At 52.2% G+C, this 25,084-nt stretch overlaps 1 protein-coding gene across 2 annotated transcripts; it reads left to right on the forward strand.

Moving 5' to 3' along the window:
* Positions 1–2,021: 2,021 nt before the first annotated feature.
* On the forward strand, positions 2,022–24,357 carry Dhx34 (DExH-box helicase 34). Of its 2 annotated transcripts, none has more exons than XM_048431703.3 (17): positions 2,022–2,150; positions 5,148–6,132; positions 6,780–7,091; positions 7,700–7,954; positions 8,784–8,886; positions 10,078–10,295; positions 12,634–12,808; positions 14,394–14,587; positions 15,010–15,111; positions 17,009–17,245; positions 17,522–17,695; positions 18,028–18,145; positions 20,590–20,696; positions 22,436–22,720; positions 23,333–23,509; positions 23,689–23,824; positions 24,149–24,357. In XM_048431703.3, the coding sequence occupies exons 2-17, from the start codon at positions 5,416–5,418 to the stop codon at positions 24,280–24,282; spliced, it is 3,444 nt and encodes a 1,147-aa protein (XP_048287660.3). In that variant the 5' UTR covers positions 2,022–2,150; positions 5,148–5,415; the 3' UTR covers positions 24,283–24,357. The 2 variants fall into 2 exon arrangements, with proteins under 2 accessions (XP_048287660.3, XP_048287661.3); XM_048431704.3 differs by lacking the exon at positions 2,022–2,150 and adding an exon at positions 2,168–2,301.
* Positions 24,358–25,084: the final 727 nt, after the last annotated feature.

The raw sequence follows: 25,084 nt of genomic DNA on the forward strand, positions 1-25,084 counted from the left end.
CTGGGATTAAAGGTGTGCACACCACAGCCCAGCCTTGATCTGGATCTTGAAGAGGGTAGACTCATACCTTTAATCTGGATCCTGAGGCAGGAAGACACACCATTAATCCGGACCATACTTTCTGTTGGAAGCCTACATAAGGACATGAAAGAAGGAAGCTTTTGATCTTTGCCTCTTTATTCTAATCTTGCTTGCAAGTCCATTCTTTCACTGGCATTAGAGCCCACTTCTTCAGGATTCCAGCATCTACTGAAGACCAGTGGAGACTTCCAGCCTTGTGACCTGAGCAGCTTCCGGATTCTTGGACTTTCCAATCATAGGCAGCCATTGTTGGATCAGCTGAACCCTAGCCTGTATGTCATTGTAATAAATCCCCTTCTATATACTATAGAGAGATTCAAAAAACAAACAAAAAACAAGAAAAAAGAAAGAGATTCATCCTATAAGTTCTCCTACTCTAGAGAACTCCAGTACAGTTCCCTACTGTCTGTTTCTCATATGGGCGCCAGATCCTATCCAAAGTCCTTCCTCTGCTCAGACTCCTTCCATGGCTCCCCTCCCCCTCAGTTCACAAGTCCTTGCCATGGTTTCTAAAGCCCTTCCTCCCCCTTTCCCTGTCTCAGTGCCAGGTTCTTTCCTCTCCTCCATCCGGTCAAGGCAGCCTCCCTCTTCAGTGCCCCTTGTTTGTTTGCCTGGTTTACAAGAGTCCTTGGAATCTGTCCTCAGCACCAAATACAGCTGCAAGTACAAGTCTGTACAACCAGAATTTAGGAGGTGGAAGCAGGAGGTCATCTTCAGCTACATAGGGAAGGCTAGCCTAGGCTACATGAGACCCTGTCTTAAAAAAAAGTACATAAAAACTTTTTTTTCCACTGCTTGCTCAGTAAATGGTAGACCTTTACTTATATTCTTTCAGATTTTCCTCCTTTATCTTTAGGCTAGCACTACCCTTGGGAGCACAAAAGTCTTAGGGTCTGGGGTTGCTTCTATGCATGGTGGAGAAAATACTAAGCAATATTGTCTGCTATTTGGAGAAACACAGACAGGTATGGAGGGTGTGAAGGGATGCTGTTTATAGAAGCAAGGTCAGAGTCAACCGCTTCAGTAAAATAATATTTGAACGGAAAACAAAGAAAAAGTGAGCTGCATGGAGAAGCCTGAAGGGGAAGTGCTAGCAGAAAAGGAAGCAGAAAATGCAAAAATTGAGCTACACCCCAGCTGGGTTTATATTTATATGGTTTTTCCAAACAGGGTTTCTCTGTGTAGCCCTGACTGTCTGGGAATTCACTCTATAGACCAGGCTGCCCTTGAACTTAGAGATTCACTTGCCTCTGCCTCCTGGGTGCTAGGCTTAAAGCCATGGGCCACCACAGCCTTTCTAGGTTTATATATATATACTTTCCAGTGGGATTTTTTTGGGGGGCAATAAGTTTGAAAACAGATATTCTTAAATTATGAATGGGGAAACTGAGGTTCAGTTCCCCAGTAATTGGTACTGAGTAGTTCTTCTGGAGCCTTTCCTCACCCATTTAGTCATTAATTCAACGTTTGTGGCTCTGTAGCAGGCTTTGATGAACACAGAGTTGGTCCCTGACTTTAGAGAACTGGGGTCAGATCTGACTCCTTATTAGTGAGTTATATTAATAGAGTGATCACATGAATGTCTTACTAACTTAATTTTTGAGACAGACTCAGTATGTAGTCCTGGATGACCTGGAACCTGCTATGTAGTCCAGGCTTGCCTTCAGCTCCCAGTGATCCTCCTGCCTTTGCCTCCCAAGTGCTGGCACTAAAGGCGTGCACTACCACGCCCCGCCACAGGACAAGACTGTTTTAATAGTGCATGAGCTCCCTTGCTGGTCCCAAACTGGCTTTCCCGAAATCCTGGGGTGCAGGTAGCTGTGGAGAGGGCGGGACCAGGACCAGGCACTTTACCTATAGCCCCTTCTTCTGCCTCTAGAGGGCGCCGAATCGACCAAGACGCGGCCCGAAGGGGGCATGAGCGCGTTGTACGCAGGCTCAGCCTGCATTGGCCCGCCCCTACTCCCTATTGGCTCCTTTGTTCAGCGGGGCAAGCTCGCGCTGTGTCGGTCTACGCAGGCGCAGACCACTTGGGACCGGAAGTTGAGGCATCCGCCGCTGTTTCTTAGGTAAGGGGCGGGGCATGCGCGCGGGGCAACTGCGTGGCGGCGGTGTCTTGTGCGGGGCTTGTTCAGGGGTGGTTCCGAGCGAGTCGATCTAAGAGACCCCCAGTATAGTGAAGGAATATGCCAGGAAGCCAGGACCCCGGGAGCTCTGACGGTGCGCGATTCTGAGTGAGAAGCTGGAGAACCGAGAGGCCCGGAACTGAGAGGAGATGGGGCACAGATAGGCCAAGAATCCGGGAACTGAGTGGAAAAGGGGCCCAGAGTGATGGGGTGCCTCTGAGAGCGATTCTGAAGGGCGCCGGGGACAGATTGGGAAGAACGACTGGGCGGTGATGAGAACCACACTTAGGGAACAATCCTCCCAAGTTAGAGAGTCGTTCTGAAAAATGACGAAAAGGAAGAAATGCACCCCAAATTCACATTTCTCCTGCTGCTTATTTATTTTAGTAAAATAGAGTGGGGCCGGGTGGTGGTGGTGCACGCCTTTAGTCGCAGCACTCGGAAGGCAGAGTCAGACGGATCTCTGTGAGTTCGAGGCCAGCCTGGTCTACAGAGCCAGTTCCAGGACAGGCTCCAAAACTACACAGAGAAACCTTGTTTCGAAAAACCAAAAAGAAAAAAAAAAGTAAAATAGAGTGGGAATGGTGTTTTCTTAATGTTGTGAGAAAGTGAAATATATGTCTACATACATGATTGAGCCTACACACACAATAGACCATTGGAAGATAAAAGTATCGAGTGGAGCATTGAACACATAAATTGAGGGTCAGCAATCAAGAGTGGAATCTGAGCATGGGAGGCTGAAGCAGGAGAATTGTGAGTTAAAGGCAAACCCATTCTACATAGGAAGATTCTTGCCTACAAAAATAAAGCTTAAGAAAAAAGAAAACTGAAACAAAATGAAGAAGGTGGAGAAAGTTAAATGGAGGTCTGAGTAAGAGAGTTGGGTTATAGGCAAAAGAGAGAGGAAAAAATAGGTTGGGAAGATGGTTCAGTAAACTATGTAACCACTTGCTGGGCAAGAGTGAAGCCTTGAGTTGGAGGGCGTGGGCTGCTCATGCCTGTAACCTTAATACTGGTAGGAAAAAGAAGTAAGACAGATTGGGAAAGAGACTGACGTCTGAAGATGGAGAGCGAGAGAAACCCAAAAAGGGCATGAGCTTCGAAGGAGTCCAAAGAATCAAAAGATGGTTAGAGCCCAATTTATGAAGAAAATGGAAGACCTAAACCCTAAAGGGCCAGGTGTGCCAGTGCACACCTGTAATCCGTCACTTTGGACCAGGCTGAGTTTTATTCCAATCTGGCCTACAATGGCAAGTTTGTATCTAGAAACCATACCCTTTTTGAAGTTAATGAATGAGAGTTAGGCATGATGGTGCTTATCTGCAGTCCCAGTACTTGGATGATGGAGACAGGATGAATTCAAAGTCATCCTTACCTGTATAGAGAGTTCAAGGTCAGCCTGGGCTACATGGACCCCTATGTCAAACAAAACCCAAATCGAATGAATAAGTACTTGAGGAATAGACTCCGTGGTAGGCATTGCATGCTAATGTTGGGCCTAGCATGTGTAGGTAGTTCGTTGCCTAAAAGGAATCCTTTTCTTTTCACTGTCTTTTTTTTTTTAATTATTTGTGTTTGTGTGGGAGAGAGATAGAGCTTTTTTATTCCATATGATTCCAAGACTCAAACTCAGGTTCCAGACTTGTTGGCAAATGCCTTTACCCATTGAGTCATCTCACTGGTCTGAGAAATCCTTTTTTCTCAGAAGGAAGAATGAGCCGGGCATAGTGGCCCATGCCTTTAACCCCAGCACTCGCAAGGCAGAGGCAGGCGGATCTCCGTGCGTTAGAGACCAATGTGGTCTACGAAGCTAGTTCCAGGACAGCCAGGGCTACTTACATCTCTAGGGCGAGTTCCAGGGCAATTGCACGGACAGCCATATAGCTTTACTAGGATATTTTTTTTCAACTGAGAGAAAACAAGATTCCCGACTTGAAGCAAAATGGCGTTTTGTGGTATGGGAGTGTAGCTCAGTAGTAGAGCATTTGCCTAGTATGTGTGACACTTTGGATTCCGTCTCAGCACTGCAGGGAAAGAAAAGGCATTTTCTTACGTAGGCAAGAAGTGGAGGGCTGACAGGAGCTAATCCTTGAACACTAATGTCCCTCTTACAGTGGCCATCCCTGTGTGTGCCCATTGTGTCTGTCTGTAGGCTGTTGTCTAGGGTACATGTCGGGGAAGGACTGATGCCCTGACCTACTCTGAAGGGATTCAGGTGTAACCCAGCTTGTCTAGGTAGAACAGATTAAAAAGGAGAGGTTCTTTTTCTTAGCAACCAAGTGTAAATTCCAGGGCAGGACCTGAAAGGGTCACGTGCCCATTCTGACCAATCACTGATTAAAGGGGGAGAAAGAGTACCATGGCTGGCCAGGCCTTTGTGATTTGCCCAACCCACCAGAGTCATGTGGATGTGATGGGGCTGTTCTGTGAAGGAAGGTGAAAACTTAACAGACAAAGGATGTCATTGTGCCAGGCAGGCAAAACCAATCCGTAGCACCATAGACATGTACTTTCAATTTCAAATTCAGTTTCAATTCAAGAAATTCAATTTCAAAGGGCTTCATTCAGTGTTGTGAAGCCCAATGGACACCAGATGAAAAGCCTGTTCCCCGTTTTCATTATTTCTGTTTTTCCTTCTTACAAGATTCTCATATTGATTGACCATGTGACCTACATGTAGTAGGATTCATAACCTCCCCTTCTTAGTCCAGTGCTTTAAGAATAGCAGGTTTTTAATTGATTTTTTTTCTTTTTCTTGATTTTTCAAGACAGGACTTCTATATAACAGTCCTGGCTATCCTGGAACTAGCTCTGTAGACAAGGCTGGCGTCAGACTCACAAGATTCACCTGCCTCTGCTAAAGGCACGCACTACCATTGCCTGGCATTTAATTGATGTTCTAAAAGTGAATGGATGTCTTCTCTTTTCTTCCCTAAGCATCTAGGACCTGGAAGTCCAAGATGAACCCTTCCCCCCTTCAGAGGTCATTGCAGAAATCATGAGGTGCATTGTGTGTCCCCAGCTCCTCCAGGGCCTTGGCTACCCACCCTGCCATCCACAGTGCTCCCGTACAAGGAAAAGGGAGTTTACTTTTTGAGGAGAAGCAATTCCTGCTTGCTAGAAATGGAACATGGGGTGTAGGTGAGACTACTTGGTCTAAGTGAGCAGAACAGAGACTACTTGTGACAGCACTGTGACAGGGACCATGCCTCCTCCCAGGAAAAGGGACGAGAGGGATCGCCGGGACCGCCACCTCCACCACCACCGAGCTCCCAGGGAAGAAGCAGCCCTGGAGAAATGGGACTGGAATTGTCCCGAGACTCGCCGCCTCTTGGAAGACATATTCTTCTGTGATGAGGATTACATTCATCGTGGTTCTGAGGAATGCCAGAAGTTCTGGGCTTTCTTTGAACGGCTGCAGAGATTCCAGCACCTCAAGGCCTCCAGGAAGGAGGAGAAGGACCCTGGCCGTCCCACACATGGCATCCCTGCTCTAGCTGACCTACCTCGCACTTATGACCCACGCTACCGCATCAACCTTTCCATCCTTGGCCCAGACACTCGGCGTTGTCAGGGGCCAGGCAGGTTGCTGCCCCCAGAGAGAGTGTCTGAGTTCCGTCGGGCACTGCTTCACTACCTGGACTTCATGCAGAAGCAGGCTTTTGGGCGGCTTGCCAAACTGCAACGTGAGCGGGCAGCACTTCCCATCTCTCAGTATGGGAACCGCATCCTGCAGACACTCAAGGAAAACCAGGTGGTGGTGGTGGCCGGTGACACGGGCTGTGGCAAGTCTACTCAGGTCCCCCAGTACTTACTAGCTGCTGGCTTCAGCCATGTGGCATGCACTCAGCCTCGGAGAATTGCCTGTATCTCATTGGCCAAGCGGGTTGGCTTCGAGAGCCTCAGTCAGTATGGCTCCCAGGTTAGTGACACAGCAGGGTCCCAGGTTTTCCCTTGAGACACCGGGGGATGATTTGATAGTCCTCATGGCAATGTACATTAAAGTTATTACTTAGGCACTGACCCAGAGATCTTTAACTTCAGCCCAGTTTGTACAGTGCCCAAATGACAGAGGCACTAGCATTCATTATCTGGTCTAGCACCCCAACAGCCAGACAGATGGAAGCATCTGTAATGCTTAGCTATCTTATTTCCTAGCAGCCATTAGAACATTCTGGTTAAAGACAGTTGGAGTTTTGTTTTGCCTTTTTTGTGGGAGTGCTGGGGGTTGAACTAGGGTCTCATTCATGCCAAACAGTTGCTCTGTCTCTGGGCTGCCTCCCTAGCCTGTAACTCTCCATTATCAGGAAGTGCACCACACACTGCATGAGTATAACCACACAGTCTCATGCATCCAGGGGAAGGAAATCTAGTCTCTAGGGTGGCCCTGTGTGCCTAGGTCAGTGGCCTCATAGCAGAACTGTCATTCCACCCCAAGCCCACAGGATTCGAGTCTGACCCACAGACATGGCTTTGCCTCGGACTCCCGTGTGGAGCAGGGAGGAGCTCTGGTGCCCTAACTCTGTTGTGTACTCTCCTGACCTCATACTCTCCTCCCTCCCACCCCAGGTTGGCTACCAGATCCGCTTTGAAAGCACACGCTCGGCGGCCACCAAGATCGTGTTCCTGACGGTGGGGCTGCTCCTCCGCCAGATCCAGCGGGAGCCCACCCTGCCCCAGTACCAGGTCCTGATCGTGGACGAGGTCCATGAGCGGCACCTGCACAATGACTTCTTGCTGGGCATCCTGCGAGGTCTGCTGCCCAGGCGGCCTGACCTCAAGGTCATTCTCATGTCGGCCACCATCAACATCTCTCTCTTCTCCAGCTACTTCAGCCGTGCCCCGGTGGTGCAGGTGCCTGGGAGACTCTTCCCCATCACGGTGAGCCCTGAGCGTTCCAACCTGCTGAGGTCTGCTATGGGAGAAGCATGTTTTTACTTGTAGGACATCCAGACCTTCCAGGTGGAAGAGAGCTCTGTTCCGCGTGGTCCTTCAGGCACTCGGGCTCCTCCCTCCTTTCTCACAGCTCTACCATCTTGCAGGGCAGGGACTGTCATCATAGAACCTTTAACTGCATCCCTCCGTGTATGTGTCAGACGTATTCCCTTCCCCCTGTTGGCACACTCCAGATGTTGCCATTGCGTAGTCAAGCCCTCGGGCAGGACTTTGCTGTTGCTGGGGGTTCGTGGATCTGCATGCCACTGAGGATGCTTGCTAACATGTGCTGGGTGGGATTCTCACGGGCTCAACTCTTTTTCTTGTTCAGGATATGGTTCTGTAAGAATATATGTGCTGTTCAGTTAATACACCTTTGTGGTCAGCACCCAGAAACTGTCTTATTACCTCGCTGTTCTTTGATCTCACCGTCTCCTACAAAAGTTACCCCCCTGGAGTACGCCACCTGCCAACCTGTGTCCCCCTGTGAGCCTGTAATCCCTTCCCTGTTGCTGCTCTAGAATGATTGTGTATTCCTGTCCTGACTCTCATAGGTAGTGTACCAGCCGCAGGAGGCAGAGCAGACAGCGTCCAAGTCAGAGAAGCTGGACCCACGGCCTTTCCTGAGAGTGCTGGAGGCCATCGACAATAAGTATCCGCCTGAGGAGAGGGGCGACCTCCTTGTCTTCCTCAGTGGCATGGCAGAGATCAGCACAGTGCTGGATGCTGCCCAGGCCTATGCCAGCCTCACCCAGCGCTGGGTAGTGCTGCCCCTGCACAGTGCTCTCTCTGTGGCCGACCAGGACAAGGTAGTACATGTAGCCTGCAAGGCAGGGCTGGTGGGAATCTCTAGGCCAGGAACCAAGTGTGGCTACGCATAGCACTGGCTATATCCCCAGCCCCAGGTCAGTGGGCTTGTATGGGGTTACAGCCATCAAATGGCCAAGCAACCTGTAAATCCAGGATATTTAGCTCTGGAGATCTTAACCAGGAGTTGGCGGATTTTCTATCGAAGGCCAGAGGGTTTTGCTTTCAGATTTGTAGGCCATAGGCTCTCTCATTGAGTTCCAGGGAAATTTTATTTACAAAGATATGTGGTAGGCTAGATGTGGCCACGGCTGTTGCTCTTAGCCATTATGCCTAGCATCAAGAGAAGGGCTTCTACAAAAGGGACTTGGGTGACAACCCGAAGAAGTCAGGAGAGATGGGACTGACAGGTGGGGGGACTGGACCACCAGGCCCTGAAGACTCAGTGTGGTGCCCAGACTTTGTCACAAGTACACTGGGCAGCCATAGGAAAGTTCTGAACAATGGGTGGGGGGGCTAGAGTATGTTTGACTGGAGGTCAGAGAGCAGCTCTGCGGGCTGAGGGTGGAGATGGAGGGGCCTGGACTAAAGGAAAGGACCAGGGCTTGGGGACGGAGGAAAAATGTTTAAGATGTTCAGGGTCTGGGGAGCTGAGGGAGGGAGGCCTCGGATGGTTCGGGTGAAGTGTAGAGGGTGAGGTGGGTACCAGGGAGGGTGCTGAGGCTGTTTTAGGCTGAGGTGAAATATTCCTGGAATACCCAGAAGGCTATTGAGCAAGCAGATCCATCAGGGCTGAGTTAGTTCCTTATGTGACCTCCTCCCTTGCCCCAGGTGTTTGATGTGGCTCCAGCTGGAGTACGGAAGTGCATCCTGTCCACAAACATTGCTGAGACCTCGGTCACCATCGACGGGATCCGCTTTGTAGTGGATTCTGGTAAGGACAGCGCTCAGTGCCCATGTACCACTACCATGAGGACCTGGGAGAAACGTAGGCATAGTGAGAGAGGCACAGACCACTGCAGGGCGGAGGTGGTGTTGAGCTGTGGGGCTCAGGCAATGCCTCAGTGTCCCTCGACGTTCCAAGCTCACATCTATCTGCCCCAGGGCCTTTGTACTTGCAGCTCTCCCTGCTGATATCTGTCTCTCTCCTCTTGTTTCATGGCTTGCACAAGCATTCACACCTAGTAATCTCCCTTTCTTCCACTGTTGGGGGGACCAGAACTCTATTTTAAACCTGTGATTCTGTTTATATATGTGTTCCCACTGGGACGTTACTGGAAAGTCAGCCTGGCATAGTTGCTAAGATACGACAGAGCTGGCCAGTGGGTTCTTAGCGTTGACCCTTCTGTAACGACTCCATCTTTAAGCTGCAAGGTGGAGTGAGTTGGTTCTCTTGGGTGTGTGGGCACCTGGTGCAGTATGAATGCCCAGGAGCCTTAGCAGTTGTTGGTGGCATGGTAGGTAAAACATCCCATTATACCATTGTTTAAATGTTGTCAGTTTAGACATGGTATGTTCTTGATTTTGAGGCAGTAGAATGTGGGAAAATCAGCGGATGCTGTGTGGCAGTGCACTTGGTCCTGGGAGACCAGGGCTTTTGTTTGCTTGTGACTTTTTCCCTAGAACCTGTGAGGGTGCTTGTGCCTGTGCATAGTAGGTGCTTAATCAGGGTGTGTGGGATGACTGACCATCCAGAGGAGCAAAGATCAGAGAGAAAAGGTGAAAGGGGACCTGTGTGTTAGCCACCCTTCTACCTAACAGACCCTGCCTCATTGCTTCTGCAGAGATGTGCCCTGGCTCATGGCTTCTATTGATGGTCTGGTGACCCTGGTACTTTGGGTCTGTGATGGAGACAGCAAGACAGCTCGCTCAGGGCCAGGAAGCAAATCCCTTTCACATCACAGGCACCTGAAGCACACTTCCTCAGTCCCACCTCTTGAAAGGCTAAGGTGTATGCCAGGCACACTCTGTCCACCCGCTGGCAGGGCATAAGTGAGCAGAATATCCTCTCAGGACTGTGGTGGGGTGGCATGTGTGGAGTTGAGCGGGTGTCTAGCACTTCTCTGTGCTGTTGTGCACACTCAAGTGTCCTCCTCAGCACCACTCTTACTTCCTCTTCACCCAGGGAAGGTGAAGGAGATGAGCTACGACCCTCAGGCCAAACTGCAGCGGCTTCAGGAATTCTGGATCAGCCAGGCCAGTGCCGAGCAGCGCAAGGGCCGAGCGGGCCGCACAGGCCCAGGTGTCTGCTACCGCCTCTATGCCGAGTCTGACTACGATGCCTTCGCTCCATACCCAGTCCCAGAAATTCGCAGGGTGGCCCTGGACACACTGGTGCTTCAGGTGAGGCCTCCTGACCTCTACTGCCAGGGAGGAGTTGGGAGGGTTTTGACCCTGTCAGGGCTGTTCATACTCTGGGAGACCACACTTGGGTTGGAGAATTGCTCCTCAGATCCAAGGGCACAGTTAGGGCTTTGACTGAAAGCAGAACTCAGTCCAGAGTGGCTTTTGACAGCACTTTTTAACTCACGACCTTTGTTTCGTAGGGTAGCTTTGGTTAAGTTTCTGGACAGAGACCCTTATGCGATAGCTAACAGACCTCTTTTATTTTTGCTCTCTTGGTGGATCTCTGTATTCCAGGCTGGTCTGGAATTTTCTATGTAGCCCAGGCTTTTCTTTCTTTTTTCTTCCTTTCTTTTTCTTTTTCTTTTTTTCCTTAGTGGGGGGTGTGGCTTGAGGCAAGGTTTCTCTATTCTGTAACCCTGGCTGTCCTAGAACTCACTACTTAGACCAGGCTGGCCTTTACTCACAGAGATCTGCCTGCCTCTGCCTCCCAAGTACTGGGATTAAAGACCTGTGCCACCACCACCCGGCCCAGTGCTAGGTTTTGTGTCAAGATCCCATGCCTGGCTGTTCTCACTTCAGGCTCCTCTCCTGTGAAAGACACCGTGAAGATCAGTGGTGGCCTGTCATCCCAGCATTTGGAAGGCAAAGGCAAGAGGACAGCTGCAATTTAAAGGCCAGCCTAGAAGAGCTGAGTGTGGCCACACACACGTTTAATCCTAGCAGATCTCTGTGAGTTTGAGGTCAGCCTGGTCTACAAAATGAGTTCCAGTATAGCCAGGGCCACATAGTGAAAATCTGTGCTGAAAAACCAAAACCAAAGCTAAAACAACAACAAAATCCAGCTCTGCTCACTCACCTGCCAGTCACTTTAGGAAGGCAGGGGAGCAGAGTCTCTGTGTGCTTGTCGCCCCAGCACAGAGGACGCTGAGTAGGAGGGTGCAGTGTTGCAGCAGGACCGAGGCTGCAGCTCAGCTGGACAGCACCTGCCTGGCACGAGTAGACCCAGCATGGGGAGTGCACCTGTCCCCCAGCACTCTGGAGGTGGAGCCAGAAGAAGGTCAGGTTCATCTTAGGCTACATAGTGAGTTCAAGCCAGGCTGATCTAAGATGTAAGTTCCTGTCATAAAATGAAACGTGGAGAGAGCTGGCAGTCGAGCCCAGACATAGAACACAGTCTAGCCCGTGTGAGGCCCTGGGTTCATTGTTGAAGAGTGAACGAAAAAGAGGAAAGAGAGCAAGTGACGCAGTCACACGTCTGCCTTGGTTCCTATGCTGCCCGGGTGTGTCAGGAAGTGGCACAAGCCAGTGCCCTTCTTACTGGCGTACACTCTGACATCCTCTGTTCTGACTCAGGTTTTAAAGGGATTTTGATTGTGACACAACTCAGATCCCTTGACCCACTGGTGACTTATCCACCTACCAGCTAAAGTGGCAGTGGCTTACCAGGGATGATGTGGTCCATGCCTGGAGTCCCAGCATCCAGGAGGCTGAATCGGGAGGCTATACAAGGAGACACTATCTCAAAGTCAAAACACAACCTCAAAAGCACTGGCCTGAGCAGTGTGGGAAATCTAAAGCAAAAAGCCACACTCCTCACTTTTGATTACTTCTTAAGTTTCAGTTTTTCAGTGTTTATGTGTTTTGAGGCAGAATCTCACTCTATAGCATAGGCTGGCCTTGAACTCAGAATCCTGCTGCCTCAGCCTCTTGAGTATTGATGACATTGTCATGCTTTACTCATTAGATGTTCTTTTCCACAGCACTGGGGAACAGGGTGGGAGGAAGGTGGGCTGGTAGGTGACCAGGTGGACGGCAGCATCTCTAAGGCCCAGATGGTCCAGGCAGGTGCTCCAAACTCTTGTCACATCGTCTTTTGTCCGCTTTCCAGACAGGTGCTCGGCTTGTATGCCAGGATGTGCCTGGTGATGGGGTGTTTGGTTACATTCGCCCACACTGCCACAGGTGGGCCACTGTCCCCTCAGAGGTGACCTGCCCAGCTGAGGAGCAGTCCAGTCCGGGCAGTCCAGTAACCTGGTAGCTCTAGACTTCTACCCAACTTCCCTCACCTGGAGGGTGTGGAGGGTGTGGAGGGTGCTCCAACTGCAGGGTGCCTTGTCCCAGGGACCTTTTCAGATTAGCTCAGTGCAGTCACATGCTCACTGGAAGTCAGTTGCTCGCTCTCAAGGGTTGAGGGGTTGCAGTTCTTTCCGTGTAGATTTGTAAGGGAGATAGGCCTCAGCATTAGACATTCTGGAGTTTGATGAGTTTGACATCCTGTAGTCCCTGTGCCACAGTGGCTCCTGGGTCCCCCAAGGACATTTGCTTCTCATTTCAGATGAAGAGTATGAGTGTGGGGGATCCACGGACCTTCCCCTTCATTGAGCCCCCTCCACCTGCCAGCCTGGAAACCGCTATCCTGTATCTCCGAGACCAGGGGGTGCTGGACAGCTCAGAGGCCCTCACCCCCATTGGGTCTCTGCTGGCCCAGCTGCCTGTAGATGTTGTGATTGGTAAGGATCCCTCCAGCAGAGCTCACGGATCTGCTCATTTCAGTGACCCTCATCCCAAGGCGGGTCCCTCTTGTTTGTCCAGCCTACCCTTGCTCTGTCCTGGCGGTCCTGTTTTAGCACAGGATGTGTCAAGCAGGCTGTCTCTTCCTCTTGCGCATTTTGAATCATTCCAGTACCTCAGCTCTCCTGACTCACCATGTTCTGTTTCCACCACAGCCCATATTTTGCCACCTCAGCAGGGCCACCCATTCACCACTGCCCCAATCTGTGGCCAAGGCGAACTTTCACATCCCCAGCAAAGCAGCCCTGAGAGGCTGGATGCTGTGGTCTCTGAGGCCTCCGGTGCCTAAGCAGGTGGCTAGTTTTGTCTGTCTAGAGGGAGTCAGACTAGAGTAAAAGAATCAGAGCTGAGGGATAAAGGATGCTCCTGGGGCTTTTGCCATGCCAGGGGAGCTCCCAGCTCTCCCCCCATTTCCTCTGATCTTCTTTAGGATAGGCGAGGAAGCAGGCTCAGTTGGGGAACCGACATGGTGCCCCAGGGTGTGGAACAGCTGCCACTAGGGAAGCCATGGAGCTTGGCTTCATGTTCCACATCGTCTCCTAAAGTGAAAGTTCATGACCCACTTGATACCTGGTGGAAAGCAAGCCTGTGCAGAGCTTAGGGCGTGAGGCCCAAGTGACCCACGACAAACTGGTTCTAAGTATCCACAGTGAAAGACAGATGGTCTTGGTCTTGAGAAACCCATTGTTCTGTTTCACAGACACAAAACAGGTGAATGATAGGGACCTCGTGCAGGCCTGGGCCCTGCCTAGCCTAGCTGCAGCCTTGCTTCAGTGCCTCTCATTCCGTGGGGCCAGTGACAGATATTGGAGGACAGTGAGGCTGAGTAGGCATTTGTTGGGGCAGGCGGTCAGGGCCTGAGCTCCTAGAAAGTCCTGTGTCTACACAGGTCTCCAGAACCAGGGGATTCCCTGTTCCTCCTGATGGGCCTGGATTATGGATGTGGGTTTCTACAGTGCTCCCATCACACTGAGTTCTGTGCCCATCACTTTTCTCCCCATGGCCTTCCCTGCTCTCCTTCACCTTCCTTTCAACCCCCCTTTCTTCCTCTACTTTTGACTTCTTTCTCCTCTTTGTCCTTGAGCAAGTGAAGATGGCAGTCAGTTTTATTCTGCTATAGGCACAGTTGGCACCAGAGCAGACCAGAGCAGACAGGGCAGGCCACGCGCAGTTCTCACTCAGGGAGGAGAGTTGTGGCCATAGAGAGCTAAGGACAAGCCAGGGAGGGCTGGTGAAAGTACACAGGTGGCTCAGAGTTGTGGCCAGCACTCAACAGGGCCCCGTGGGCCTAAGGAGGTAGAAACACTGGTCACCTCCAGTGGAGAGACGGGGCGATGGAGGCTCTTGCCCAAGGTTATGTGATCACAGATCTTAGCTTGTGGGTTTGAATCTGCCCATCTGGGTCCTGAGGCTCTTTGTGAGCAAGGGGAAAGGAGGTTCAATCAGGGCCCCAGAATCCCCCCAGAGTAGAAAGGTTGCTTTCCTAGGGTCTGGGAGGCTTAGCTCTGCCCCTGCCACCCACAGGGAAGATGCTGATCCTGGGTTCCATGTTAAGCCTGGCAGAGCCTGTGCTGACCATTGCTGCTGCCCTCAGCGTCCAGTCACCATTCACCCGCAGTGCCCAGAGCAACCTGGACTGTGCCACAGCCCGGCGGCCACTGGAGAGTGACCAGGGTGACCCCTTCACGCTCTTCAATGTCTTCAATGCCTGGGTGCAGGTGAGGCTGGCCTGGGTGGGCTGGGTGCCTCTGTCATTCTACACAGCTCATGTATCTGAGCCCTGGATCTACCTAAGGAATTCCTTGTCCCAGACATTCATGTCCTAGGGCCAAGGGACAGTCAGGGTCCAGCCCAGGATCAATGGGGAGTTTGGGATTGCCTGTCTGGGGAAAAACCAGCCTTGCTGGGGGAATGTCGTATACTCTGCCCACCATTCCTGAGCCCTCATCAGTGACAGTTCAGAGTCATGACTCGGGGCACCTAACTCAGCATGCTGTCTGGGTGCTTCTGTGGGGGTACATTGCTGAGGCTGCGTCCTGGGGGAGGCTCCCAGCCTGTCCTTACTTCAGGGCCTCCCGTACTGGGGCTCCCTCCTCAAGCTAACCAGGCCCTGACTCTGAGGTGTTTGCTCCTCGAACAGGTGAAGTCTGAGCGGAGTGGGAACTCTCGCAAGTGGTGCCGCCGCCGGGGTGTGGAGGAGCATCGGCTTTATGAGATGGCCAACCTGCGGCGCCAGTTCAAGGTGAGAACCAGGCTCTTCTTGGTGACCAGGGCCTCACAACGTCACTGTCCAAGCAGACAGGCAGGACGGGGGCATCCTGGGCAAGGTGGAAAAATGTAGACCTTGAAGAGGGTTCCTTGGGAAGGTGCATGGATCACTGCATGTGGCGTCCTGATGGGGAAGCCCACCCTTGGCCCCAGGGAGCACCTTCAGCTCAGGCTGAGTACTGAGGACTGTGTAGTGTGACAGGACGGCCAGTGTGTCTGGAGCCCAACATCATGGAGCGTATTCCAGCTCTGCCACATTCTGACAGTGTGGCTGCAGGCATGCTGTCCCTTGGGTGGGCCTTAGCTTCCCATGGAAACCGGGACATGAAAGTAGTGACAATCTTGCAACCTCCACGAATCCCACTGAACAAATATACATAGCTCACTAGATGGCTGCGTGACAGGCATGTAGGTGGCTATGTGGACACTGTGGTCCCTGGAGATGAGTAAGGACAGAGCAAGTGCTCTCCATCATGAACCTGGACCCCATGGTCATGTGGCTTCTGTCTCCATCGCTGGCAGGAAGCTTAGATGCACTGGGCTTTGTGGTGGTCTGGCGCATCTGTAGAGTAGACATAACAGGCGTTCCTGGGGTGGTCTATGACCCTGACTGCAGGGGCGCCAGTTGGCACTCAGAAACCTTTCCAGGATCCCCATGTTGGGTCCAGCCATTTCCTCCTCATGTCTGCAGCTTTTGGAGCTGTGATTCCACCCTTGTTACCCCCAGGCACTGTGAGAGGCTGATGTGATGTGTGTCAGGACATAGGCACACTCGCATGTGCACACATACAGCGTCCATGTTCTCAGGCACAGTGGGGAACAGGCCTGTGAGATGGCATCCTTTGAGGATTGTTGATGAAACTGTCGCCAGGGTGTGGGGGAAGGGAGACTCAGGTCTTTCCAGCTCCCACTGAATTCTGGAGTAATAAGGTCCAGGTTGATGGGATTTTTTTTTTCCCCTGAGGCAGAATTTCACCATGTGACAGCCCTGGTTGTCCTGGCCTCAAATTCAGAGATCCACCTGCCTCTGCTTCCCAAGTGCTGGTATTGAAGGTGTGTGCCACCACTGCCTGGCTCTTTTTTTTTTTTCTTTTCTTTTTGTATTTTTGTGGTGTTAAATCTTGAACCCGGGTCTTGCTCATGCTAGGTGAGTACTCTATTACTGAGCAGAACTCCAGTCCCACTTTTCTTCATAGGGCCTTGTTATGTAGCCTTGGCTGGCCTTAAAGTCATAATCCTTCTGCCTCAGTCTCTTGAGTGCTGGTATTACAGGTATGCATGGCCATGTCTGGCTTGAGATTTGGTGTTCCTGACAGTTTCTCAGGTACAGCTCGGCTCTGAGAGGAATCTTCTGGGGTCAGAGGATGTGTGGCCCACTCTAGACTTCAAGTGAGCCTGGAGGCAGCTCTGGAGCAGCTGCCATGACCCTACTGTGAACTACCTGTGCCCGACCAGGTGTCCCAGTGAGCCACCTGTGCTCGACCAGGTGTCCCAGTGAAACACCTGTGCCCGACTAGGTGTCCCAGTGAACCACCTGTGCTTGACCAGGTGTCCCAGTGAAACACCTGTGCCCGACTAGGTGTCCCAGTGAACCACTTGTACCTGACCAGGTGTCCCAGTGAAACATCAGTGCCTGACCAGGTGTCCCAATGAACCACCTGTGCTTGCCCAGTTTCTGGGCTGTGTTACTAACTAGTAACAGCTCTTCCCAGGGCAAAGAAATCAAGACTTGGGCAAAAGACTCCTATCCAGCTCTGCAGGGGGAACTGGGACACCCTCATTTTGCAGTGGGAGAACCCTGACTCTATGAGCCTATGTCAGCCCAGAGCCCACTAACAGTGCCCACTCACCTGTGCCCTTCCTGTCCATAGGAGCTGTTGGAGGATCATGGGTTGCTAAGTGGGGCCAAGGTAGTGGCCCCAGGGGACAGCTACAGTAGTCGGCTGCAGCAGCGCAGAGAGCGCCGGGCCCTGCACCAGCTGAAGCGGCAGCATGAGGAGGGTGGAGGACGGAGGCGCAAGGTCCTGCGGCTGCAGGAAGATGGCTGCTCCAGTGATGAGGACAATGAGGGTTCTGCTTCCCAGAGGGCTGACAGCGTTGACATTCAGGTGGGTCAGCCAGGTACTTGGTCAGGGGCATAAAGGGGTATATAACACAGGAGAAAGAGCCGCCCCCAAGGGATTAAAGAGTCTACCTTGCTCTCACCCCATATGATTTCCATAGCCCCTTCCAACCCGTGCATCCTAGCACAGCACCTTCCAGTGTGTGTGTGTGTGTGTGTGTGTGTGTGTGTGTGTGTGTGTGTGAGTGTGTGTGTGTGTGTGAGTGTGTGTGTCCATCCCCAGAGCTAGCACCAGGGCCACCACCAATCCTTGTCTCTACAGGATGTAAAATTCAAGCTTCGGCACAACCTGGAGCAGCTGCAGGCAGCAGCCAGCTCAGCCCAGGACCTGACCCGCGACCAGCTGACCTTACTCAAGCTGGTGCTGGGGCGGGGCCTCTACCCACAACTGGCTGTGCCCGATGCATTCAACAGTGGCCGCAAGGACTCAGACCAGGTGTGGTTTCTTTTCCCTTCTGTCCTGAGTCTGTCACTTAACATTTCCTGAGCACCTCTGTGTTCCAAGAGCTTTGTGTGACAGAAGGACCCTTGCCTTTTTCCTTGGGCTGCTAGCTGCTCTGCACGCTAGCCAGAGGGGGCAAGGCTGGAGGAGGACAAGACAATGGGTCAGACCCAGCTGATGCAGGGGAGGAGGACTTCATAGATGAGGAGTCGTCTGAGTATAGTTATGGAAAAGGGACCTTGTCCCAGGGGAGGAGAAAAGGGGCCTGGGTACTGGGTGGAGCAGGTCTGTGGCCTCTGTGTCAATGCTTGTCTTTGGCTCTTCAGATTTTCCATACCCAGGCCAAGCAGGGCACCGTGCTGCACCCCACCTGTGTCTTCGCCAACAGCCCTGAGGTATTGCACACACAGGGGCAGGAGACCTCAGGCCGTGAAGGGAGTCAAGGTACAGTGACCCTGGTGGCACATGAGGGATGGTGACACGGCAAGCTCAGGTTGCTCACTCAGGTGTTCTCCAGAGCTCCTCACACACCATCTGTGCTGTGCTGTGCTGTGGAAGGGGAGCTTTAGGAGAAGCCTTGCCAGGTAGCTGTGGGCAGCATGCAGTGCTGAACTTCTGTGCCGCTGCCTGAATCCTGCTGATGGCACCATGGTTGGCCCTGTGCTGGTCGGTCTGACAGCCTCAGCTTGGTCCTAGGGAGGGAAGTTCCCCAGCTTTTGTGCAGACATGCAGGCCAAGCCCCAGGGGCCCAGCCCCAGGTTGGCACTGTGTCCCCTGATATTGTGGGGAGGCTGCTTGTTCATTCCTGGCTGCCCAGACACGAAATAATCACACGGAACTGTATTATTTAAATCACAGCTTTGCCAATCACTCAAGTGTATTGCTAGCTAGCTCTTATATCTTTTAACCCATTTCTATTAATCTGTGTATTGCCATGTGTCTGTGGTTTACCAGCAAAGTTCTAGTGTGTCTGTCTCTGGTGGAGGATACATGACTTCTCTTTGACTCTGCCTTCTTTCTCTCAGCATTCAGTTTAGTTTTCCCCGCCTAGCTCTATTCTGCTTTGTGCAGGCCCAAAGCAGCTTCTTTATTAACCAGTGGTAATAAAAACATATTCACAGCATACAGAGGGGAATCCCACATCACCCTGAAGCCTGACTGTAAGCTCAGGAGCCAGCTCACCCTCCTTGGGTGTGAGGAAAGTGAGGTGGTCACTGACAAAGACAAGGTTTAGGAATGGCAGGATCTAGGGTAGAATCAACTTTGTTGACCACCATGACCAGGTTGCAGCCCCCTCTGCCAGTTCCACTTCCTTCCTGCCTTCCTTTTGTTGTTTTGTGGTACTAGATATTGTAGCAGGCTTTTTCTTTTGAGCTACCAGCCAGATCCCAAGTCACGATACAGAGACATCTCATTAGTTATGAGTGCTCAGCCTTAGCTTAGCTCTTATTTTATTTGTTTCTCTTTATCCACTTTTTGCCTTGGCTTTTATCTCTTCCTCCCTCCCTCCCTCCCTCCCTCCCTCCCTCCCTCCCTCCCTCCCTCCTTCCTTTCCTCCCTCCCTCCCTCCTTCCTTCCTTCCTTCCTTCCTTCCCTCCCTCCCTCCCTCCCTCCCTCCTTCCTTTCCTCCCTCCCTCCCTCCTTCCTTCCTTCCTTCCTTCCTTCCCTCCCTCCCTCCCTCCCTCCCTCCCTCCTTCCTTCCTTCCTTTCTGTATATCTTACTTTCCTGCTGTTTCTGGCTGACTGACTGACAGCTGCCAGGCTCTGGCCTTGGGCACATCCCTCTCTTTCTCCCTCGTTCTCGCCTCCTCTTTTTCTCTTTCCACTCTCCACTCAAGCCTTGATTTCTTCTCCTGTTTAATTTTCTCTGCCTGCCAGTCCCGTCTGTTCCTCTTCTGCCTAGCTATTGGCCATTCAGCTTCTTATTAGACCAGTCAGGTTCCTTAGGCAGGCAAGGTGAAACAGCAACACATTTTTTCATAATTAAATGCAGCATAAAAAAAATGTAATACATTCTTACATCAGTGCATCAGAAGCAAATGTAACACACCTTTTTACAGCGAAAGTCATATTCCACAGCATAAACAAATGTAACACACCTTTTTACAGCGAAAGTCATATTCCACAGCATAAACAATGTAACACACCTTTACACAGCTAGTCATATTCTGCAGCATAAACAATGCAACACACTTTTGCATAGTTAAATAGTCCACAACAAGATATTGAGCCCATAGCCTCAAATAAGTGAGCCAAGTGCCCTACCCAGCTACATCCTTAGCTTTCCTCTCTATCTTTTTCATTTTGAAAATTTTCAGTCATACAAGGTAGGGATGAGCCCTGGATGCTCTCAGGCAGCCTCAACAACTGTCACCTTCCGTCAGCCTTGTTTCTTCTGTGCACCCCTCCTTGTTACCTTCCTGCCGGAGCATCGTGTTTGTTTTTTCTTTTTAGTTGTTGTTGGAGCATTGTATTTTTACAAGTAATGTTTTTGCATTTCTTTACTTCATGTATACATGTTACTACATGCATGTAGAGTTTGTGGGGGCCAGTTCTCCTTCTACCATGTGTGTCCTGGGAATAGAACTCAGGTTGTCAGGCTTGGCATTTGAAAGCACATGCCAGACTTCATGTCGTTTAATAGCAAGGACTGTTTGTGTCAGGACAGTGCTGATGACCTCATCCAGGTGGACAGCAGTTCCTTAGTGTCAGGCAGCCCAGAGCTCACAGACTGTGGCAGAGTGTTTACAATAACCTGAAAGTCATTCTAGCCTGTGAATGTGCTGTCTGTGTGCTGTGTGATGTCAGGCTCTGAGTGAAGGATGGGTGGCCATGGGTATGCAGCTGGGGAGTCAAGTGGGCCTGAGCTGACTACTTTTACCTTTCAGATGGCAAGGACCAAATGAACTGTAAGCACCAGCTCCTAGCCTTCGTCTCCCTGCTGGAGACCAACAAACCATACCTGGTGAACTGCGTCCGCATCCCCGCCCTCCAGGTAGGCCTCCTGCCTGACTCAGGTTGAATGTTGCTTGGAGGAGCTGCCCTTTGCCCAGGCTGGCTGCTGGCATGGTCTGTGGCTGTGGGTCATTATTTGTGACTCTGTGCCTTAGTAACCTGTTGAGTGCCTGCTGGTGCCAAGCACTGTTCCCAGCACCCAGTGGCATACTGAGGGCTCAGGCCCTCTTCTGCCCTCTTAGGCTCCCAGGTCAGGGAAGTCTATGTCATGTCTTCAAGGGAACATGGGAATGCAGGCGAATGCCTGTAACCCAAGTGGGACACTCATGAGTTTGAAGCCAGCCTGGGCTGTTTGAAATTGTGTGTGTGTGTGTGTGTGTGTGTGTGTGTGTGTGTGTGTGTGTGTTTTCAATCACCAAGAAAAATAGAGATGGGGAGGAGTGGTAGGAGCTGATGAGGAGTTCTGACTGGCTGCAGTCCTGAAGAGACCGTGTCACACTCTGAGAGGAGTGTCTTTAGCAGAGGCCAAGGCCCCAAGGCAGGTGTGTGCTGCTGTGTTTTGATGTAGTGGCTGTGGGAAGCCAAGCCTAGTCCAGCTGTGCTCACAATCACCTCCATGGTCTAGGTGTTCACTTCACACATCACCACCTGCGACCACAAATCTAGGGTCACGAGCTACCCCAGCAGATACCCCTGTCAATTAGATGTCCCCACTATTCAGACCCCTCTCGTTTTATTCCTGGAGACAAGAAAGAAACTGTGCAGGGCCTTCAAGGAGGCTGCGGACTTTCCCTCAATCTATGGTCGCCAGCCAGATGGGCTCACGTGCAGTGGGAGACAGTGCAGCCAGGGCTCCTGTGTGCTATGGAGAAAAGGATGGCATGGTGGCCGGAGGGATGGAGGGAATGAGACATTTGCCATTTGGGGTGATGTCTGAACCCCAGTCCGCGCCCCTTTTACTGCTTGTTTAGGATGCGGAATCTCAAATGGGCATCACCCGCTGAGTGCTTTGGTACCATCACCAGCCTCCAGCCTATTCACCTATGGCCAGTCCTGCCTTTCCTGTGGGGTTGTCCCCAAAATATCACCACCGAACACTACACAGGTGGTTCTAGTTCTGCCTTGGTTCTGCCTTGGTGTCAGAGACCCACGTGCCTGTGTCTGGGGTCCTTCTAGCTTCCATTCTCCTGCCTCCCAAGCACTGGGATTAAAGCAGGTGTCACAGTGTATTGCTTCCTTTGATAACATCCACTCCCTTCCCCGCCAAGATTCCATGACTCTTAGACTCCCAGGACATCCTACTCTGATTTTGTCTTTGTCTCTCCAATTGAATGTTGGCTGGTGGTGGGGCCGGCTTTGTGCTGTTCATTGGGTCTGCAGCACCAGAGCATGCAGAGGAGCCTGCAGGATTGTTGGGTGCTTAATACTGAGTAGACAGGTGGAGGATGGGCAGGTGGGTGGGAGGATGCATGGATGGCAGAGCAGGTAGGGTGGGTAGGTAGGCAGACAGGTGATGCGGTAGACATTGTAAGGGTGGACAGTTGGGTACATGGATGGACAGGTAGGCAGGTAGATAGGCTAGATTAGTAGGAGAGGGATGTTGGGTACAGTGATTGACAAGTAGGGGATGGGCAGGTAAGGAATGAACAGGTGAATTCATGCCTTGAAAGAACAAATGGATGGGTTGTGAATGATGGGTAGGCAGGAAGATAACCAGGTGGACACTGAGGTGGCATCCCGAGCTGCTGTTTCCTGGCTCCTGACTCTTGTCTCTTTCAGTCCCTCCTGCTGTTCAGCCGGTCCATTGACACCAACGGTGACTGCTCCCGCCTGGTGGCTGATGGTTGGTTGGAGCTGCAGCTCACAGATAGTGAGAGTGCCGTCCGGCTCCTGGCAACCTCCCTGCGGCTCCGTGCCCACTGGGAAAGTGCCTTGGACCGGCAACTGGCCCACCAGGCCCAGCGACAGAGGCTGGAGCAGGAGGAAGAGGTGGAGTTGCCAGCGGTCAGCCCCAAGGAGGTAGCTGCTCTGAGCCGGGAGCTGCTGCAGTTCATGGCGACCAAGGTGCTGTGTGGCCAGAGGGCTGTCACTTAGTGGGGGTTCATTTAAGGGTTTTCAATTTAAAGAGGCTAAGTGGTAACCCGAGGTCACATGGCTTAAGGGAGGAACTAGTATTTGGCTGCAGAGGCCATGTTGTTAGACACCACTCAAATGGTAGGCGAGAGCTAAGGACATGTGGAGTGTGTGGCCTCAGGTGTCCCTGGTGAGGACAGAAAGGTAGACGTGTGTCGGGTGTACTGAAACCACACTCTTAGGTGGGAACGGACAACTACTTCTGATCCTGTCCCGTGGGAGTCCATGGGGGGGATTGACTCCAGGCTGACTTCCTGGGAGTGAGGACAGGCCTAGGCAGTTGGGAAAAGGGGAACAAGCCTGAGATACCTTACAGAAGGGGCAAGGTAACTCAGGTTTGGCTGTGGTTCCATCAGCAAGAAGGAGCAGAGGAGAGCCTGGGGAGGGTAGTTGGATAGGCCACTGGGGTCACAAAGGCCTGAAAACAAGTCATGAGTAGCCTAGGCTGGTGGTTCCATGCCTACAAAGTCCAAGGAAGGGCATTAGGCAGAGCTGTCTCAGGGGCACCCACCCCATGTCTCTGTCTCTGGTCTCCTTTTATAGGTCCCCTACAGCCTCCGACGGCTCACTGGCCTAGAAGCCCAGAACCTCTATGTGGGACCCCAGACCATCACAGCTGCCCCTAATCTGCCTGGTCTCTTTGGAAACTCTACCCTGTCCCCCCACCCCACCAAGGGGGGCTATGCTGTCTCCGATTTTCTCACCTATAACTGCCTCACGGTGAGTGTGATCACTTGCTTCCTGAAGCCTCCTGCTCCAGAGGTGGGTGGTTAGAAGCTCCAGGTGCCCTGACTGTCGCAGTCCCTCTTAGGCTAGATTTCAGAATGGGTTTTAGCCCTGAAGGGTCCGGGGCTCCCAGCTGGTGAGGCAGGGGTCCTGACGCCTTCGCTCTGCTGTAGAGTGACAACGACCTGTACAGTGACTGTCTGCGCTCCTTCTGGACCTGCCCGCACTGTGGCCTGCACATGCCGTTCACACCCCTGGAGCGCATCGCTCACGAGAACACCTGCTCCAAGGCCCCGAAGGATGATCCAGGTAAGTCTGGGGAGGAGGTGGGGATGTAGGGGGGTACGAGGATCCTGTGTTGAGATGATGTCCTTAACCATTGTCCATCACGTATTGCTGCCTGTGTCTGGCTTGCTGGATACTGGGGACCATGACCCTGGCCCTAGCCTGGACCTCCCTTTACCTGTCCTCTGTTTTTCTCTTCAGTGGCTGTCATGGTTTCTTTGTTGCACAGCCACATCTGCCTCAGCATGCTGCTGTCACATCTGCCACAGTACCAGTCCACAGGGACCCAAATGCCGGCACCAGGCACCAGGGTTGGGTGGGACCCATAGCCACCTCTTTCCTCCACAGGATCTGAGGAGGCTGCTCCTGCCCCACCGCAGAAGACCTCAGCCCTGCAGAGGCCCTACCACTGCCAGGTGTGCGGGGAGGACTTCCTCTTCACCCCCACCGAGGTGCTGAGACACCGCAGGCAGCACGTGTGATCCAGAGCTCCAGGGAGCACCCCAGGTGGGGGACAGTGGGGTGTCTGTATGAATAAAGCTAACTTTGCATCTGAACCTTTGCCTCTCAGTGGGGAGATCCATAGCTGTGGTCCAGGGAGAGCTTCTGTCCCCTGCATTCGCACCCCTGAGGGGCCCTGGGCAGGTCAGGCTGCTGCTGCCTCCAGAGTCTGTGGGAATTTCAGAGTCTAGCAGCTCTGGCAAGGCCCCCCAGTCTGCTGCCCTAGGTTTGCCCTTAGGTAGAGATGTGGTGCGGGGTGTTAATGTTCATGTGGGTGTTAATGTTCATGTGGGACCATGGACTGCGTCTGGACACCCCCCCCCTCCTGCGGCTGGGTATAGTTCCCAGGGCCTCTGCTGGACTTCTCACACGTCTCTTCATGGAAACCTGCACAGGTGGTGCACAGGGCTCTCTGTCCCCTAGGGAGCTCATCCAGGCCCTGCCTCAGGAACCTCCACCCCACCCCCAGCCACTTGTGACAAATGCAGCCTCAGGAGTCTGAGGTGGAACCCAGCTGTGCAGTTGCTTCTATGTTGCCTCAGTCCCAGACAGAAGCCGCTTAAGGGATGGGGGATTTTTATCTCATCGCTGCAGACTAGGAAGCAAGACAATGGAGAGAAGTGAGAGACTAACCTTTGAAGGCCCGCACCCAGAAACTTCTCTCAGCCAGGTCCCACCCTTAAAGGTCCATAGCTTCCCACAACAATGGCATGGAGGCTGGAAGGTGCCTCAGCTGGAAAAGTGCCTGCTGCTCAGGCGGGAAATCTGACTTTGGGTCCCCAG

This window comes from Myodes glareolus, chromosome 1 (assembly GCF_982192425.1).
Source record: "Myodes glareolus chromosome 1, mMyoGla1.1, whole genome shotgun sequence".
Classification (NCBI taxonomy): domain Eukaryota; kingdom Metazoa; phylum Chordata; class Mammalia; order Rodentia; family Cricetidae; genus Myodes; species Myodes glareolus.